The sequence below is a fragment of the Puma concolor genome, chromosome D2 (genome assembly GCF_028749965.1).
Source record: "Puma concolor isolate L17-30 chromosome D2, mPumCon1.1.hap2, whole genome shotgun sequence".
Classification (NCBI taxonomy): domain Eukaryota; kingdom Metazoa; phylum Chordata; class Mammalia; order Carnivora; family Felidae; genus Puma; species Puma concolor.
Window position 1 is genome coordinate 74,401,885 of NC_141677.1, and position 18,340 is coordinate 74,420,224.

Genomic DNA, 18,340 nt, shown 5'->3' on the forward strand with positions numbered 1-18,340 from the left:
CCTTGCTCAACCCTCCTGCCCACGACCGCACCTCAGGCCCACAGGCCAGGGGGCGCGGATGAACACGGATGAACACGAGCGGATGCGGGGGATGCCTCCCCTGCTCCAGGCTCAGCGTCGGCCCCCGGCATGAAATCCAGGCTTGGCGCAGTAAATATTTCGTCTCGGAAGCTGTTCTCCTATCTCGTTCTCGGTATGTGATCTCCCCCCAGCTGAGCCCCTCTGGGCTTTGTAACTGGGGAGAGCGCTACGTGTGGGGACCTAGGTCAAAGCTGCCTTTACTGCTGTAGACAGTGGCACCGTCTGGGGTGGGGCCCGGTGGTCTCAATGGGGACTTCCTCCAGGAGTCAGGGCTGTGTGAGGGACTGGCGGGGGGACGGGAAGCAGCCCGGGAGGGGAGGAGAAGCCTACGTGGCTGGAGATTTCCCTTGACACCCTTGCCCCCCTGGGACAGGTAGGGCTGCAGAAAGGGGCAATGCACCAAAATGAAGGGGGAGTGGTGACAGGGAAGTGGGGGCCACACTCCTTTCTAATCGTCCTTATTTTATGGGAACTAAAGGGGACCTGAGCCTTCATCTCATTGGATGGAAACCAAGATGCCCAGTGTGTGACCCACATAGAGGGAATGAGGACCTTTCCAGACTGCCTGAGAAAACCGAAACGTGGCCACCGAAAACACCACTTTCAGGTAAGTTGGTTTGTTGTACAGCATCCCCCAGCCTTCCCTGCCTCTGCTTCCTGGGAGGTGAACTTTAGATGAGGTACCACTTAAGAAGAATCCATGTAGACCTCCCTCAGCATCCTAGGAGTCCACCGCAGACTCTCCAGAAGCTTCTAGAGCCCACTCTAGAGGGCGACCCAGACATAGAGCCTGGAATAAACTTGAGGCTCTAGACACAGCAGCCAGCTTGGCATGCCTGCTAGGATAGCAGAGGGCAAGGCACCAGTTCTAGACATTTCTGCTTCTTTTTCTTTTTCTTTTTTTATTTTTGGGACAGAGAGAGACAGAGCATGAACGGGGGAGGGGCAGAGAGAGAGGGAGACACAGAATCGGAAACAGGCTCCAGGCCCTGAGCTATCAGCCCAGAGCCTGATGCGGGGCTCGAACTCACGGACCGCGAGATCGTGACCTGGCTGAAGTCGGACGCTTAACCGACTGCGCCACCCAGGCGCCCCTCTGCTTCTTTTTCAACACCCTTCATTTGGGTGTGGTGGAGATGTCAGAGGCCCCCCTGGCTCATCTGCCTTCTGTCTGGCTAGACCACTTTCTCTAGGGGCCCACGAACATGGATGGAGCCAGTCTAGTTGGAATGAAAGTTAATTCAAAAAAAAAAAAAAAAGCTAAAAAGCTTGCAACATTGAGGACAAGATCTGAAAACTAGTCTCCACTGGAGATGGGGTGGAGGGGGAAGTCAGCGATGATGCATCTATAAGTCCATTCACAAATTCATAGTGGAAAAAAAAAAAACCAACTTGGGCCACAAGAGATCCAGAGTTTGGCTTTATTAGACATCCGTGAAGACAGAGTTTGCAGGTACAATCTCGTCAAGTTTGAACAGCTGCAAGGTTCTGTGGAGTGTGAATTTATCCTGTAGTGAATGAATGAGACCCCGGTGGCTGATATTTTAGAATGAAATTCCATAGTCCAAGCAGATGAGAGATGTGACCTAACGGACAACGACGTTTATACTAGTCATCCACTTAAGTCATTTCCCAGCATAAATATGCAGCTTGACCACAGCGATGTCATCTCTACAACTGTGAAATTCGATCTTCAACTAATTATGCATTTTGACTCCCGTTTATATTGAGGCATGCGATTCTTTGCCACCCTGGCAATTAACCAGTCCTAGACTCTAGAAGCTAAACTTGATCTAAATAACATCCTAGGGGTAGGGCAGGCTCTGTAATCTGGACTCAGTCTCAGTCATCACTCTGCAAAAGTGCCTGTATGTCTCCTGTCTTGCCTATCTTCTATGTCTGTCACTGGTCTGTCATTCAGCATTTATTAATGCCTGCTGTGTACAGAAAGGGCAGTTATAAAGGAAATCTCTGACAGTTTTGCTTCCAAAACATGATCAGATACCAGGGACAGGGACATCTGAGTGACGGTCATGACAACAGGCCTTTTAGAAACTCTCTGAGATTAGAAAACGTGTCCAAGCATATTCATCCAGTGTTCTTATTCTAGAATATGTCATTCCACGGGCGGGAGGGAGAGGGGGGATGGATTTGGGGATTCCCTTTAATCGGGTCGACTGCTGGGGCCAGAAGAAAGTCCAGTAAAGTTATCACCCCCCTCTCCATCACGTATTTGCCAAGAGTGCAAATTTCAACCAACTCACTAAAGAGAAATCATAGACAAGGAGACATGCCTGATGCAAAGGTGGGACGGCCTTACAGTGGCCAATTACTTTCACACTTAATCCAGCAGAAAGGCTGGATTTGTGCACCACGATTCCTTGCGTGTAACCCTGTCATCCTGACAGTGCTGCACACGGACCCCACTTTGCCCTCAGAGTGACCGCCCTGCCCCACGAGAAGCTGATAAGCCCTGCGGGGACGCAAAGAGGTTTCGGTGGTTTTTCTGCACAGTCCTGTTGCTTATAGAACCAGAATGTCCAGCTCTCAAAGACCGGACAGGAGCATCGATACATTATTATGCTCCTTTAAACATAAACCGTGAGCCTTTGGGAAGGATGTAAGTGAGGCAAGGTCTGACGAAGCTGTTGATCCAGCCGTTGTCCCTTTTTCCAGAGTATTCTGACCCTTGGCACCTGTGACTATTGCTTGGCCTTGCATACACGGTCCATAGCTTAGCATCGGTACAGATCGATAAGTAAGCGCAATTAAAAAATAAAGCCATGGAAATGAAAAGGCAGCAATGTCATCAATAAAATTCAAAGAGCATTTTCCTTTCTTTTTTTTTTTTTGACAAGAAAAGCACATTGTAGAAATAAAGATTCTGTACAATATTCTAATATTGTATGTACATAAAATTATATTACTTATAACTAAATCAAAAAGTCTTATTTGTAGAGTATGGCTGGCAACATCAAAGAAAGACCCAGAACATTTAGCTTTTGAAGCAGAGCAGGCAGAAGAGAAGCCTAGCAAACACACCTTGATGCCTGGACACGAGATCCCGCTACTAAGTTATGTGACCAGCGTTCTCCAGTTCGGTGCTTTGTTCGAGTTTCATATTCGAGCAGGGAATTCTGCAGCAGGCCACGTGAACAAGAAGACGTGTTCAAATGACATTGGAAAAGCGGCGTCAAATCTGCGTATTGGCGACGGAATGGGTGGGTGAATCCAGCTTGCATTCAAAGTTAGTTCCTTAGCTCATCTTCCGTTCATTCGTTATGCATGCCTCCGGTGATTTAAGATCAGAATGAGTCCCAGCAGACAAGCCAGTGGGTCCCTCGGGCCATTCGCAGGGTGCCTTCCTTCCAACCTTCTTCCCTCACAGGCCCTTCTTGTGAGCGCCAAGAGCGCCACCCCCAAGCCAGGTGGAGCCCCCGCCTCGCTCACAAAGGGCAAAGTGTGAGACCCCGATTCTTCACTTGTCTGTCTGTCAGGGAGCCCCAGACTGGAAGACTGCAGGTGCTGGTGGTCAGGATTTCAGCTTGCAACAAAACCTGAAGTCAGGAGTTCCCGGACTCCCCTGGAACCACAGTCCCCGTGGTATCCACTGCAAACGCAGGCGCTGGTCCCCCTCCTCAAGACCCAGCTTCCATTTGTAAAAGGAATAGGCTCCAGGAACCCACTTTTAAGAAGCGGCCAGGCACGAGGGCGATCCACAGGTCAATCTGCTTTGAAAAAGACCTGACTGAATTCATCAAGGACAGATCTAGGAATTCCTTGTAGATACACTTAAAAAAAAACTGAAGATTCCAGGGAAATGTTTCATAATGCAGATTCTCTACCCATGTATCACGAGTGTATTCCTCCTGAAATGTGGGACTACGTGGCTGAAACGCTCTGGGAGATGACGGTGAGGAGGGAGTTAGTTTAAAACATGTACGCTTGTCGAGGTGTGGAGCCGTTCCAGATCCTGGGCTTGCTGATGTGAACAACGCAGACTGCAGGCTCCTTTCCTGACACCTGAAGTCTACTAAGGTTAATTCGAATCACTTATGAACCCAGGAGTCAGGATCTGGTATCCGGGGAACGATGTCGCAGCATATGATTCGGGAGAAGTCAGCAGTGCCTTAATGTCCATTTCCCTCAAAGCAAGTCTTCACCTGCTGAAAAGTTAAGGTGTCTGTCCTCCCACTCACTCAAATCCTAGCCGATTAGCTGGCTATCGTTACTCCTCACTGAACCTATTCAGAATTCAAATTACGAGAACCTAAAATAGTGCCCCGCGTGGGCAGTCTTCTCCTACCAGCTAAAAATGCTCCAAGCTCCTGCTGAATCACCACATTCAATCACATGGTGATGACAAGAAATTAACTGCAGATGGGTGGCATTTTATATTGACTGCCATCCCCCAAGAAACGTACAAAGAAACGTCTCAAATAGATGAAGAATCTCCTCCTGATGCAGAGATCTCACATCCAACCTAGAAAGACAGCGACCAGGCATCCTGAGTCCTGCTTACCGGAGATGCGTTCAAAGCAAGCTGAGTCGCAGCTGCAGAAGTGGACTGATTCCCTTGACGGGTGCGGGTTTCACCACTTTGTACCTATAAAAACGAGCTGCTCTCCCAGGATCCTCGGATTTCTTATTCCCAAACCTCAGTCTCGATTTCCGACAGTTGTTCTGACTCCAGTGTGCCCTCGAAAACCCCTGATTATTTCCAGCCCTGGTGGTTCCCATCTTCCCTGCTGAAATCCAGGTGGGTGATGCTGAGGGTCAAGGACAGGGAAAGAACAGTCAGGGTTGAGGTCAGCAGATGCAGGTGAGCCGGGTCCAAGGGCGGGGCAGGCGGCGGGAGGGCCCGTTAGTAATTTAAGAAGTCAATCCCAACCTTGACACTCTTCGAGGTGGCTATATCGATGGCTGTGGCCTTGATCTCTGTGTCCCCGAACTGCATGAGGGTCTGGATCTCCCTCCGGGGGGGCACGGCTGTGCCGCTGGTCCCTGTGAGATCCAGGCGGAGGGTACCGCACTTCTTTACCCCCGGGTCAGTGATGAAGCTCACGTCGTCGTGCTCGGAGCTATAGATGTTGATGACGATGACCAGCTGGGAAGGCTTGGCCGGGGTGTAGCTACGCTTGACGAGCTCCCCCAGGGCCACCGACTGGTCGGCCGAGATGAACTTGTCGAAGACATCGGTGCACCAGCGAGTGCCGTCCTTCACCAGCAGCTTCTCGGGGGGGTGCTTGCCTTCCACGTAGCGGTTCAGCACGCCCACCCCGTAGGTGAGGGGTGACCGGCGCACCTTGATGACGGCGGGGTCCAGGCCGAAGAGGACGGCGCCCTTGAGGATGGTGAGGCCTACGTCCTGGGGGATGATGATGCGACACTTGTCCCCGAAGGCAGCCTGCACCGCCTGCTGCAGCAGGGGCGCCTCCGCAAAGCCTCCCACCAGGAAGAGGAACTTGACCGTGGACACTTCGGGCTTCTGAAACAGGTCCCCTGAAAGCAAAGAGGAAGGGACAGCACTCTATCACCAAAAGCCAGCTGCTGAGGGGTACTGGTGGCCTAAGAATGCGGCAAATAGACAAAACCATGTGGCCCCACTGGGCCCACTCAGACCTGTCTGAGCTGGCTGAACAGAATTTTTCTTGAGCTGGCCTTTATTTTATTTTTTTATTATTTTTTAAATTTTATTTTAAGAATTTTTTAATGTTTATTTTTGAGAGAGAGAGAGAGAGAGAGAGCGTGAGTGGGGGCGGGGCAGAGAGGGGACAGAGGATCTGTGGCAGGCTCTGAGCTGATAGCAGAGAGCCCAACGCGGGGCTCGAACCCATGAAACGTGAGATCATGACCCGAGCCAAAGTTGGATGTTTAACCAACTGGGCCACCCAGGTGTCCCTGTAGAGATGGTCTTCAGAAGGGGGTTTGCACACCTATATGCTCAGGGATAAAAACCAAAGCTATTGCTAAGTGGAAACATTTTAACAGCTAGGTGGTGATCGTTTCAAGGAATAATTTGTTAGGCATAAATAAATATTCCTGACATTCTCCAAACCTGTGGTCCTGCTAACTAAGTCAAGGCAGGCTGTTATAAAAAGTATTCTTTGGTTTTCAAAGAGGTTCTGATTGAGTCAGTGTGGGGTGGGAAGTGAATGGGGAGCCTGGATACTGAAAAAGGTCCCCGGGGAGTCTACTGTGTGTCCCTGAGGGAGGGCCCCTGAGGGCTAGATTCTGTTTGCTCCCTCCCAGGAGACCTTTCTTTGGTCCACGTAAGTGTGCCCCCTCCCCAGCAAAGATTTTGGTTCCACATGCATCCTGATAAAGCAAAGACTGCGCATTCCCTAGGCCCTGTCACTCCAGGGTAATACTGCTGCAGAGTTCCCGGCTCCCTGACTTTCGAAGCCAAACTCAAGGCCCAGGTGAAGACAGGCTCTGGGCTGCTGTGCGGTACCTGAGGGGAGGGATCTGGAGAGCCTATGCCCAGCAACCTCCCGCATACATGCCCAGGCCCCAGCCTGTGGCTCCCAGCCCCTGACCCCCTGCCAGTCTGACCTCACATGCTCTAGCTGGTCATGCCAGAAAAGTCAGTCCCCATTCAGCTCTGCCCCACTGAGTGGCCGAGCCCTGGCTCATACTTACGGAGATGCTCAATGATGCTGTCAATGGTTGGCTTGAAAAGGGCATTCATGGCATCCGGACTCATCCTCAGCATCCCCTGCGAGGACCACTTCACAAAATCCACGCTGTGGGGGTGTGGCACAGAGAGAAATGAGAAGTGAGAGTATGGAGGAGACCCAGGCTACTGTGCGCAGAGACGGCCCCTGACAGAACAGAACAGCTGTCACATTTAAGGGAACCGAAGGGTTTGAAAGTCCTTGGAAATACCTTCGACTGCCACAACCCAGACCCTTAGATGCTCAAAAGCTAAGACATAGCCTCTTGGTTTTCTCTTTGCTTTGTGTTGTGGCCAGCCTTCCCTTGGGATAGTGGAAGCCGAAATCTAGTGCAAAAGACAGGGAAAGAAGGGAAGGGGTCTGTCTCGTTTGAATGACCACATTTTATAGTCAAGCGATAGTCGGATTCAAGTCCATTGAAGGCTCATATGCTGTGTCCATGGTGCTGCTGCATCTGGCCACAGACCTGTGTGCTCAAGTGCATTTCCTTGAGCCCTGCAGGCACCTGTCCCCTGACCATGAGAAGCCCCGTCCTACCAGGATGCCCCTTTCTCTGTCAAAGGTGCAGCACATCCAGAGCAGAAAGAACACCAGACAAGGAGCCAGGACTGCTGGGCTCCGGGACGGCCTCCACCACTCAGAGGCTGCGGGACTTTGGGACAAGCTGGCCTGCATTTTGTCTGAGCCCCAGTCTCGTGTCTGGAAATCAAGGATAACACAACTCGTCTTACCTTTCTCACAGCGGTTGTCAAGATCAAGTTCAATACCACATCTGTGAAAACACTTTGGAAATTTTCTGGCACTAAAGGAATGCCAGGGACTGCATGTGCCCCACCCATCCTCAAGTTCAAAGAAGCCAAGCAAATGGCATCTCTGTCCCTGAAGCGAAGCACACACCAGCCGCTTCCTAGCCTCACATTCTAGGTGCTGCCAGGTCTCCCTGACCAGGCATCTTTCTGTGGCCTCGGCCACAGGACAATGTGGTGTGGCATGGAATGACTCCGTGGCTGGCTGTGGCCAGTCTCCCCAGGAGAGCTGACAGGCCGCAGAACTGTGGAGAAGGACTTGGGGTTAGACTCGGAACAGGTGCCTGTGGGGAGGGGGCCAGTGGACAGAGAGAACATGAGCCTAGTCAGAGTCTGGCTAGGGACCTGCTCCAAGGTCAAGAAGACCTACAATCCTATCCACTTCATTTCCCACTAAATGGAACCTGGGCTTCTTAGAGAAATGGCCGATTGCAGATCTGGGATGGGGAATATACAAGATGAGCCAGAAGTCAGATCAAAATGTCACATCAACGGGACTCAGGAGCCAACTTAAAGAGGCTCCTACTGGCCAAGATGGGACATTTTGACCATCACTAAGGATATAACTGCCATGGTTTAAAATACGTCAAACATGCCTAAATCCACGAAGCCTTAATAATACCCCCTTCTGCCCCCACAAAAGAAAAAAATGCATTTGTCACTTAGGAGAATGCTAGGAAATCAACAATATTTAACAAAAAATTCATAAACGAAAAGAAAGAACCAAAAATTTGTCCTGTCTTTCCTATGTGAAATGTATTTCAGTGCAATCAAACCATTGAGAAGAGTTTCTCTCTCCAGAAATAGGCTAGCTGACAAATGGAGACAGAGTGAGAGACTAAGGGGCTATCCCTTAACATAACGGACCTAGGCAACTCCCCTCCGTGGCTGCTGACATCACAAAAGAAGCAACAAGCAAATAGCATGTGTTCCCTGACTTGATGTGAGAGGAGGACACACTACCACCCATGAGGCAGGTTTGCCAAAAACTCAAACTTGAACCTGACCAGATCTCTAGCTCCGTCTGCCAATTTGTCAAAAATACCAGGGGACCAAACACGTTACGTGAGCGTACGATAAACAAAAAACCCAGACTGCGGGAAACTCCATGGGACGATCAGCTTTGTCATCTAATAATAAACTGTAAAGAAAACACAGGAGAGGGAACCCGTATAGTAAGTGGGACTTAGGGGCCTATCAGATAACCGCTATGGAGAGCCATCTTTTGGATATCAGTACAAACTGAAAAACATATATAAGGCAGTTGGAAAAATTGTAATGTTAGCTGGGAATTTGAGGATATTGAAGAACTCGTGTCAAGCGTGATCGTGATAACAGCATTATGGTAATGATTTTAAATTTATCTTAGCGATACCTACTGACATATTCATGGATGAGATGATGATCAGATTTGCTTTAAAATACTTGGGAGAGTGTGCACGAGGATTTAGACTGGCCAGGAGGTGACAGCTGTTGAAGTTGTGTCATGAGGTTCATTTTGCACAGTGAATGTTTGAAATCTTCTGCTATAAAAAGATTTTTAGAAGCCTGTGATTTTTGTCTATCAATTTGTCATTCAGCTTTCACACAGCTTCCAAATGTCCATTTTGCAATAAGCTGAGCTACGAACACTTGCCTGTAGCCAAGAGACTCTGAGCCCCATGGGATTTTGCTCAACAGATATTTACTGAGCACCTCTACGTTGTACCAGGTTCTGTTGTGATGCTGGGGATACAGCAGAGGCCAAAAACACAAAATTCCCTGCTTTCACAAAGCTTATGGTTATTGGCACATAATAAAAGCTAACACAGAAACAGGAGTTTTCAGGTCCCAGGCATTGTGCTAAGTGTCTAACTTTGGAACTCACTTTATCCTCACAACAACCCTTTGAGGTAAGTGGAATGATCGCTTGCATTTTCCAGACGAAAGACTGAGGAACAGAGAAGGTGAGTCACTTGGCCAAGGTCACACAGCTTGTGTGTAGTATTGGAACTCAGAATCCACACCCCCTTGCTCCCTCCCCTCGGTAGGATCCACCCCCTAGAATGGCCTAAGCCAAAGGTGAATCCCACTCACTTGCTCTTCCTCAAGGCGTGCTCCACGCTGTGGCCACGGAACTTCTTGTAGTAGTCGATGAAGGAGAAGGGCAGGGTGATGTTCAGTGGGTTAGTTCGGTCTGGGGCAGCCGCCCTCTTACGAGACTCAAATGCAATCATTAAGTCAACCCAGGCCGCGGGACGCTTGATTTTGAATTGTTCGATAAAATCCTCTCCAAATATTTTACACAGAAGTTTTTCAAATTCATAATCTACTCCTAAGGATCCGTAGGGTCCACCTGAGTCAAGCACAAAATGAGAGCCCGCCGTGTGAAAACTGAATTCAGACTCTGAGAGACATCCTACCCTGCGTTCTTCTCTGAAACACAAAGTCGCACGAACTTGGGCTCAGTGAGCAAACGGACAGCAGCTACGGTTTTTACTTAAGCTTTAAAACCCTCCAGTTCTTCTCATTCCAGGTGCAGAGACTTTCCCCTACAGAATCACTCATCAACAAACTTCTTAAAATCAATTACATTTTAAATAAAATTGATACACATAAGTAACTAGGAGCATCGCGGTATTCCTACCCAAGAAATCCAGGGACAGGGTCTGGAAAATCAGCAGGCCTACTGAGGAGACTCTGTGATCTATTACATATTCATCATCCCACCCCCATCAAGGGAGAGAGCCTGTTGCTTGCTTTGGCAACTTTGATCCAAGACCGGGTGTCCCGAGACCTCCCTAGCAAGCTTAACCGTGGCACTAAAACACAGGTGACAAATCAGATGACAATCATATCCTTCCAGAACTTCCAGAAAGAAACTCCCTTGGCCAGGATCTAAAACAGGCTCATTGTATGCCAAAACCCAAGTTACGGTGGTTTGTGTCTTAAAACTTTTTTTTTTTTAATGTGTATTTACTTTTGAGACAGAGAGAGACAGAGCATGAGTGGGGGACGGGCAGAGAGAGAGGGAGACACAGAATCGGAAGCAGGCTCCAGGCTCTGAGCGGTCAGCATAGAGCCTGACGCGGGGCTCAAACCCAGAGACCGTGAGATCATGACCTGGGCCGAAGTCGGCCGCTCAACCGACTGAGCCCCCCAGGCGCCCCTACGGTGGTTTGTGTTTTGAAGAGCATTTAACTGCATCTTGCTCTCCGGCCCCACACAAGCATCTGGGTATCGTACCCCTCAGGGCCTAGAATCCCACGTGCAGACAGCAGTGAGAGAAGGAAATAGCAAGAGAAATCGGACAGGAGAGAAACAGCTCAGGAAGGAGAAAATCGGTCATGCAGGGGCTCACCTGTTGCTTTATACAGTTCTTTAAGGTGTCCCTCCGGTAGCCGTATCTGATGGACAGTCAGGTCGACGGTGCCACCGCCACTGTCCACAACCACGTACTTGTCACCTGGTTAAAAACATCCACCCTTTACATCGGCCGCTGGTCGGCCCCATCCTGAAACAAGCTGGGGGGTGATGACTCGGTATACCCAGCTAAACTCCCGGTAACGCTTCTCATTAATACAGCGGTGTCGCTGATTAGCCGCTCGGCAAGTTATTCCCGACGGAAGAGACCGGGGTAGTGTCTGCCCAGGAGTGCTCATCGCCGGTGAGCATGGCGATAAAGAACCCAGACGAGTGAATCTTTAAAGCTGTTGCAGACCTGGCAGGCATGAGTGGACAATGTCCTGCCATCGCATGACCTGCTGTTTAACCCAAGACTTACTCTGGAACTGGGGAGCTCCAGTTCCTGCTTTTCTTCGGAAGAGTCTGTATGGTTTTGTAACATGCAAACTTATAGGCCCCAAAAAGTTCTCCTTGGCGCAGTGGTCTTTAAAACCAACCGATTTTGAACATTTTCCAGAAATGCAAAAGGAGCAAACAGGAATGCATTTTTGCCAGCAGCACAAAACGCATCCAGCAAGGGGCAAAGGACGTTCAAGGACGCTACCTTCCTCCAGCTCGGACCAGATCTCTCCTATGACATTCTCCACCAAAAAGGTCCGACTCTGCCGATTACGCCGTATGTGCTCCTTAGCTAGTGGCCGACAGAAAGAAAAGGACGGGTGAGAAAGCATGAAAAGGCTGGCAGTCGTCTGCAGTCAGCGGAGGCAACAGCGTGAGGTTTAGGGAGGGAACGTGTAGCAATACTTGACCAAAATGATTACATAAACACAACACTGGGAACCTCAGAGCCAGACCATTTTCACCAGCGCCTGTCTATTCACTGCATGGCAGCTGGGCCTGTACCCTGCTGGAAGGCTCACCCTGGAGAAGCCCTTCCCCCGCAGTGACACTTTTTGGGGTAAAGGGTTAATAAATCAACCAAATTCCTGGCTTTGCTGTCCCAGGGAGGGACTTGTCTGCCAAGAAGCTTGCAGTGCACTTGGTTAAATAATTTCACCTCAAGGAACTCTGTCTGCTGCAAGGAATGTCGGGTATGTTTTCCTAATCTGGATGCTGGATAAACTGCATGGAAGCCATTTCCTCGACCTAGGTGAAGCCAATGTGCTCTTCCGCCACCAGGTGGCGCTTCAGCCACAGGTGGCCCATCCAAACCTAGCAAAGCCCTGGCCACCTTTTTCCTAACACTGGGGAACAACATGGCTGTGGCCCCAGGGCGCTGAGGGGCTGTGACGCCTTGGGTGGGGTCACTGCATCCCTCATAGGCCCCCCGACAGCTCTGTGAGGCAGACAAGGCACAAATCATCATCCTTCTGTTCAGAGGAAGAAACCAGGTCAGACAAGGTTAAGGGACTTGCAGTTCCCACGACTCTGTCTTGCAGCTCAAAATCAACCCTTGGGCCATGGACCCTCATGCCTTTGGGATTTAACGATTTACACTGAAATCTGGAAAAGCAGAATACGAATATTAGGAGATGGGAAAGGTGCCGCGAGAGGGTAGCTGGGAACCAGCAGGGCACAGCCGAGGTGGGAAGTGGGGCAAATCATTTAACCCCTCTGGGCCTCACCTTCCCCATCCATAAAATGGGGATAATAACACTTGGCCTCAGTTCCTCAGCAGCAGAGCAGGGACTGGTTCTCCGATTTTTCCTCAGCACCCAATGTGACACCCAGCACACAGTAGGTGATAAGGAAGGCAAAGCACCAAGTATGAGACCTGCTACCCAAGAAATGGCCACTACAGTGAACAACTTAGAGCAACCCCCAACTTCACAGATAAAGTCTCTGTCCACTGCTCTGCTGCCCCATCCCACAACCTCACCCCCCACCAATTTTTCCCGTCCCTCAACTGGTGCTGCTGACTTGGAAGTGCCTTATAAATCCGTCTGTTGTTAGTTATCCAATTAAGGACCCTTGACCCTCTAGCCTCTTCTAGCAAGGAGCACTGTGTTTGCAAAACAATGTCTTCCCTGGGGATTAGAATGCCAAGTGCCTGTCAGCTCTGAATTCCTTGGGCCTTGGAGTACAGTGGTGAGGCCCTCGGATCTAAGAGTCCCTGCAGACCTGGGAGGGATCCCCAAACTCCTGTTCCCAGCACTGGCTCCCCATGAACTTCTATCGCGGACCTTGTTTGGGGCATTTGGTTTGCTAAAACAATCTAGACGGCTAACAAATGGCAGTCCTAAAAAATGACCGAGCAAGGAGCACCTGGGTGGCTCAGTTGGTTAAGCGTCCGATTTCGGCTCAGGTCATGATCTCACGGTTTGTGAGTTCAAGCCCTGCATCACGCTCTGTGCGGACAGCTCAGAGCCTGGAGACTGTTTCAGATTCTGTGCCTCCCTCTCTCTCTGCCCCTCCCCTGCTCACATTCTGTTTCTCTCTCTCTCTCAAAAATAAACGGTAAAAAAAAAAAAAAGACCAAGCAAGACTAATAAAACATATTCTGAGCTCTCAAAAAAATTATCACACTTTGGGGCAAATTAAGCCCAACATTAAGAAAAATGTGTCTTTTACTGATCTCATGAAATCCTTTTGGTGCAAAATAATGCTAACAGCAACCCTGCGGTGCTGGGGGCACAGTGGCATCCCCATTCCCGTCAGTAGTGTCCATGGGGCGCCCATCACGAAGGAGCATCTGAGGGCAGAGAACAGCCCAGAAGGGCTCAGGGCCTTAATGCCATCCAGGGTACTCCTGATTAAGTGCTCTGCCAGGCCTCCCCAGGCAGCACCCCTTCCTTCTGGGAGACAGACCAACTGTAAAGCAAGGCTGAGACAGAACCCCTGTGTCACTGCCCCTCTGAGGGGTGGTGGCCAACAATTTGAGGATTTCAAAAACCAAAAAGACCCTCTGAGCACAAGACAAGAGCAAATCCCACAAGGCACAGGACACAGACACAGTGTGGGGTGGACAGGCCATGTTAAAGGAAAGGGAACCAAAACCTGAGCCCTCGGGGAAGGCAAGCATTCAAAACCAGTTTCCCCTTCCATGCGAATGTTACACTTCAGAAGCATTAGGAGCCGCACTACAACTAGCTAATTCTGACATGAATTTTTGTTTATGAACCGGCAGGAAGTAGCATGTAAGATATGAAGCCCAGTCAGTCATGCGTCTCTTTTCCAATTACAATGATGAAGACGAAAATTTAATTAAATAGGCTGTGCTGAGTATGTAACATGTTAACACATTTGACTTAGTTAGCAGTAAGGCCAGCCGCGGCATGCCTCGGTGGAGGCTGAGCATTGCCCAGAAAAAGCAAATCGAGCCCTCGGAGTCAAAGGAGAGCCTGCTTGCTTCTGTTCCGGGTGAATCAGGTCTTGAGGTGTTAGCACTTAGCCCCGGCAGCCTGAGACAGCAGCCTGGCCATTGTCTCGTGGCTGAGGTTCACAGACTCCTCCATCTTGGGTTGAAAATGCAGAGTGGTGGCCTCTGGGGCAGAGTGGCCCCCATGAAGAGGAAGAGGAGAGTTCTGGAGGAGAGGACCCAGGGCCTGGGCAGGGATGCACACCTGCAAAGGCTGAGCCAGGGCCCCAGTGCCTTGGGCAGTACAGAGACAGGCTTTGGGTGTGGGGAGCAAGGAAAACTCGGAACCAGGCTGTCGGGGGACAATGGGCCACAGTTCTAGCTAACGTTCTCCCTCTCCTCCTCCCTTCCAGGGCCTTCAGGATGGGGTGGGCATGGGTGATGGGTGGGTTTCTGCCCTCGAGGCCCCGACCTGGAAACGGCACTCACAGCGCTCTGATTAATGCCTAAACTCGCTCACGTCGGTGGCTCTGACCCTGACCTAGGATGTCTGAAAACTCTGTGGCCCTGGACAGACTCACAGAGCCCTGGATACCAGGGAAGACGGTTCTTAGGACCAAGAATGTGACCAACTGGCACACAAGTAACTACTAAAGAGAAAAAGTTCCTTAATACCCATCCTGGATCTCCCTAGGCAGTACTATTTCCCACAGCTACGTGAGCACCAGTGGGGTCAGGAAGCCTCCGCCCCTTTCATCCGTATTTTAAACTCTCGCCAGGTTCACGGTTAAGACACATAATGAGCTCATCACACACGAAGCGGCCCCAGGGAGTGAGTCAGCAATAAATCAACAGCCTTAATGGGGGAATTAATAACAGGCCAAGTGGGATTAGATTAAGAATCAGTTAATAAACAAGAAAAATTAAAAGCCTAGTAAAATGTAAAACCAGGAGCTGCTCTGGGGCCATCTCTCCGGTTCTTGGAGAGAAGCACCCTTCCCACACCTGAGGCACACGTGTGGGAGGTGATGAACCCGGGTGACCACTGCGGAGTTTACAAGGGGCCCCGGAGGGGACCCGGAGGGGGCGCTGAGAACAGACGTGCTCACAGCCGACCCCTCTGGGAACATCTCGGTTCTTCATTACCGCGCTAAATGCCTTAAATAATCAGGGCCCAAAACATGCAGGGTTGGGGGGCGCCTGGGTGGCGCAGTCGGTTAAGCGTCCGACTTCAGCCAGGCCACGATCTCGCGGTCCGTGAGTTCGAGCCCCGCATCAGGCTCTGGGCTGATGGCTCAGAGCCTGGAGCCTGTTTCCGATTCTGTGTCTCCCTCTCTCTCTGCTCCTCCCCCGTTCATGCTCTGTCTCTCTCTGTCCCAAAAATAAATAAACGTTGAAAAAAAAAAAATTAAAAAAAAAAAAAAAAAAAACATGCAGGGTTGGGATGGGAGAGAGCGGGGAGGGGAGAGAGAGAGCAGGAGGTACCCTGTGCAAACCCAGCTCCCACTGTGTCACTGGAGCTGTACCCGTTGACCGCGGCCTTGCTGCTCAGCTCGATCATCTGGTGCAGCCGCAGCTTCCGGCAGTAGATGGAGGCCGCCTCGGGCTCCAAGGCAATGATGAGCTGCTCCGAGTTGTCCGGGGAGGCCAGGCCTGCCTGGAAGACAGAGGCAGAGGCTGGGACCCAGGCTCCCCAGGCAGTACCGCTCTGAGGACACTCACCTTGCACCTACACCCCCAAGGAAGGGACAGCCATGCTCTGCTTGCTTAATTCCCTCCATAGATCTCTGCAGCGCTATCGATCAGGGGTGACTGGGTGCTGGGCCCCAAGCCAGGCACCCAAACACTGCGGAGTGGACAAAGAAAACGTATGAGTGCTTCTGGGAAAGGCAGGGCCCTCCGGGTCATGGGGCCTCTTACATTTGGGACTTGCTTGGCCCAGAACTGAGATGCATGAAGGGGGAAAGGCCCCAAAGCTCTGTAAACCACCAGAAGATGGAAGGCAGGTAGTCTGCTTCTGGGTACAATGGGCCTGGTGGTCTAAGAGCAAACCCCGATATTTGGTGGCCTAGGAAACAATGGACCATGGCTGGGCCTCAGCCATGGACGCATTTGATTTGGCTGTATGGGAATCAGACATGACTTCAGCACGCTAGGACTCCAGGGCTCTGGGAGAAAGCCCTCCTGAAATCCCACGTAGTCTCACGTTTTCTAGAATATGGGTCAAAAGGCAGCTGGCAGTTATTTTACTCAAAGCCTTTACCCCTTTAATAGCTGAAATGCTTTTGCTCTGTGACATCTGGCTTGTTCCAGTCACAGACCCTTACAAGAGCCAGCCAGGAGGCTCCAGGAGCACTCTTCTGAGGGCACTCAGAGAAATGAGCCTGGCGTGGCCTGTGACACGTTCCTGCCCACCTCCTGTGGCCTTAAACTGGAGCAAGAGGCCTCACTTGCTTGTTGGAGCCGTTCAGGCCCAAGGGGTCCTGGTTACCAGCAAGACAGACCAGAGAAGCGGTCCTAGGGAACCTCGGGATGCTGCCCTTGTGCCCTAGCCACTTTGGAGAAGAACCCAGGTCTACACCAGACCCATAAGATATAGTGACTCAACCTGTAGATCAGGGATGGAAGGTCTAATGCCACATATGCATAGTGACCTCTCACCAGGAGGAGCCGGCCTAGACTCACAGAGGGAAGGGGCTTAGGAGGTTCAATTATTGTGCAAGGAGATGGGGGGCGGGGTCAGGTTAGAATATCAGAAATGCTAAAAGGGCCATCTTGGCCTTTTGTCCAATGTCTTCACTTTATTTTTTTTTAACTTTTTTTTTTTTAACGTTTATTTATTTTTGAGAGAGAGAAGGAGAAACAGCGTGAGCAAGGAAGGGGCAGAGAGGAAGACACAGAATCCGAGGCAGTCTCCAGGCTCCGAGCTGTCAGCACAGAGCCCTACACGAGGCTCAAACTCACGAACCACACATGAAATCATGACCTGAGCTGAAGTCGGAGGCTTAACCAACTGAGCCACCCAGGCGCCCCTAACGTCTTCACTTTATGCAGAAAGAAACCAAGGCTCAGAGAAGTGGAATGATCGACTGTCCCGGGTTTCCCGGGACATGAAACCTGCCGGGCGGTCTTAGGCTCAAATGCAGCCGAGCAGGCCTAGGCCCACTCTTGGGCCTTGCAGACTGGCTCCTTTAATTGGTTCTTGGCTCTCCTGCTCTCGGTAACTCCAGGTACTGGTGTGGGACGCAGGCCTTTGGCCTTGAACAAAACTTCCCAGGTGTCTCTACTGCTCCTCCTTCAACTGGTTTAAAGGCACAATCTCTTGACCCATTTACTCCGGAACAGCACTACGTGGCATGTTACCTCTACTCACGTGCAGTCGATTCTCCATAATAACCATACCCCAAATGAGCCAATTAATTGTGTCCTAACGAGACACCATTGGCAGGCAGGTGACTTAAATCTCCCCCCTCCCGATAGCAAATGCCTCACGAGTGGTAGAACCCCTTCTGGCAGACCGACTCTACAAAACCTACACCATCCACAGAAAAACTGCCTCCTTACTGCCCTGTGCCCTCGGCTGTGGCCAACCACTCTGGGGGCATCTGCGCCCATCAGTTTGGTCCCTTGGGTTGAAGAAGCCCAGTGTGCCCATCAGTCAACAGGCCACTGACCCGGGTGCATCACAAGGTTTCCCACTGCTCCCTACTCAAGGGACTAGAAGTCCCACCCCCCAGCCTCACTTTCCCTCAGGGTCACATTAGGCACCCTTAACACCAAGACAGCTGAAGGCTGCAGTGCCCAGTGACAGAGGACAAGGGCTACACACCTACGTGTCACCAGGAAAGTTGCAACCTCCGCACCTCAATCCCCAGGGTCCCAGAAGAAATCCAAAATAAAACCAAGAGGAGCCCCCTTCGAAAGGACCGCTCTCGAAGACTGACTTCACCACCTGGCTGGGTTTGTAAAGTCAAGGGCCTCCTAGAACAGAAGCGGACAGGTCCAGCCTCCACAAAACAGGGTGAAGAAGGGAAAACTAACTACAAAGAAACAACTAGGCCTAAAGGTTTAAGGCACTCTTTCAAAGTTCAGAA

At 50.7% G+C, this 18,340-nt stretch overlaps 1 protein-coding gene across 2 annotated transcripts in view; it reads right to left on the reverse strand.

Annotated features, from left to right (window-relative positions):
* Window positions 1-1,488: 1,488 nt before the first annotated feature.
* Window positions 1,489-18,340, reverse strand: part of HSPA12A (heat shock protein family A (Hsp70) member 12A) — a 167,320-nt gene continuing 150,468 nt past the window's right edge. For both annotated transcript variants that reach the window (XM_025918092.2, XM_086680965.1), the window contains 6 exons: window positions 15,732-15,903; window positions 11,553-11,639; window positions 10,905-11,009; window positions 9,641-9,899; window positions 6,724-6,827; window positions 1,489-5,583 (listed from right to left, as the gene is read on the reverse strand). In XM_025918092.2, the coding sequence (XP_025773877.2) occupies window positions 4,946-5,583; window positions 6,724-6,827; window positions 9,641-9,899; window positions 10,905-11,009; window positions 11,553-11,639; window positions 15,732-15,903 (1,365 nt within the window). In that variant the 3' untranslated portion in view covers window positions 1,489-4,945. The remainder of the gene's footprint in view (window positions 5,584-6,723; window positions 6,828-9,640; window positions 9,900-10,904; window positions 11,010-11,552; window positions 11,640-15,731; window positions 15,904-18,340) is intronic.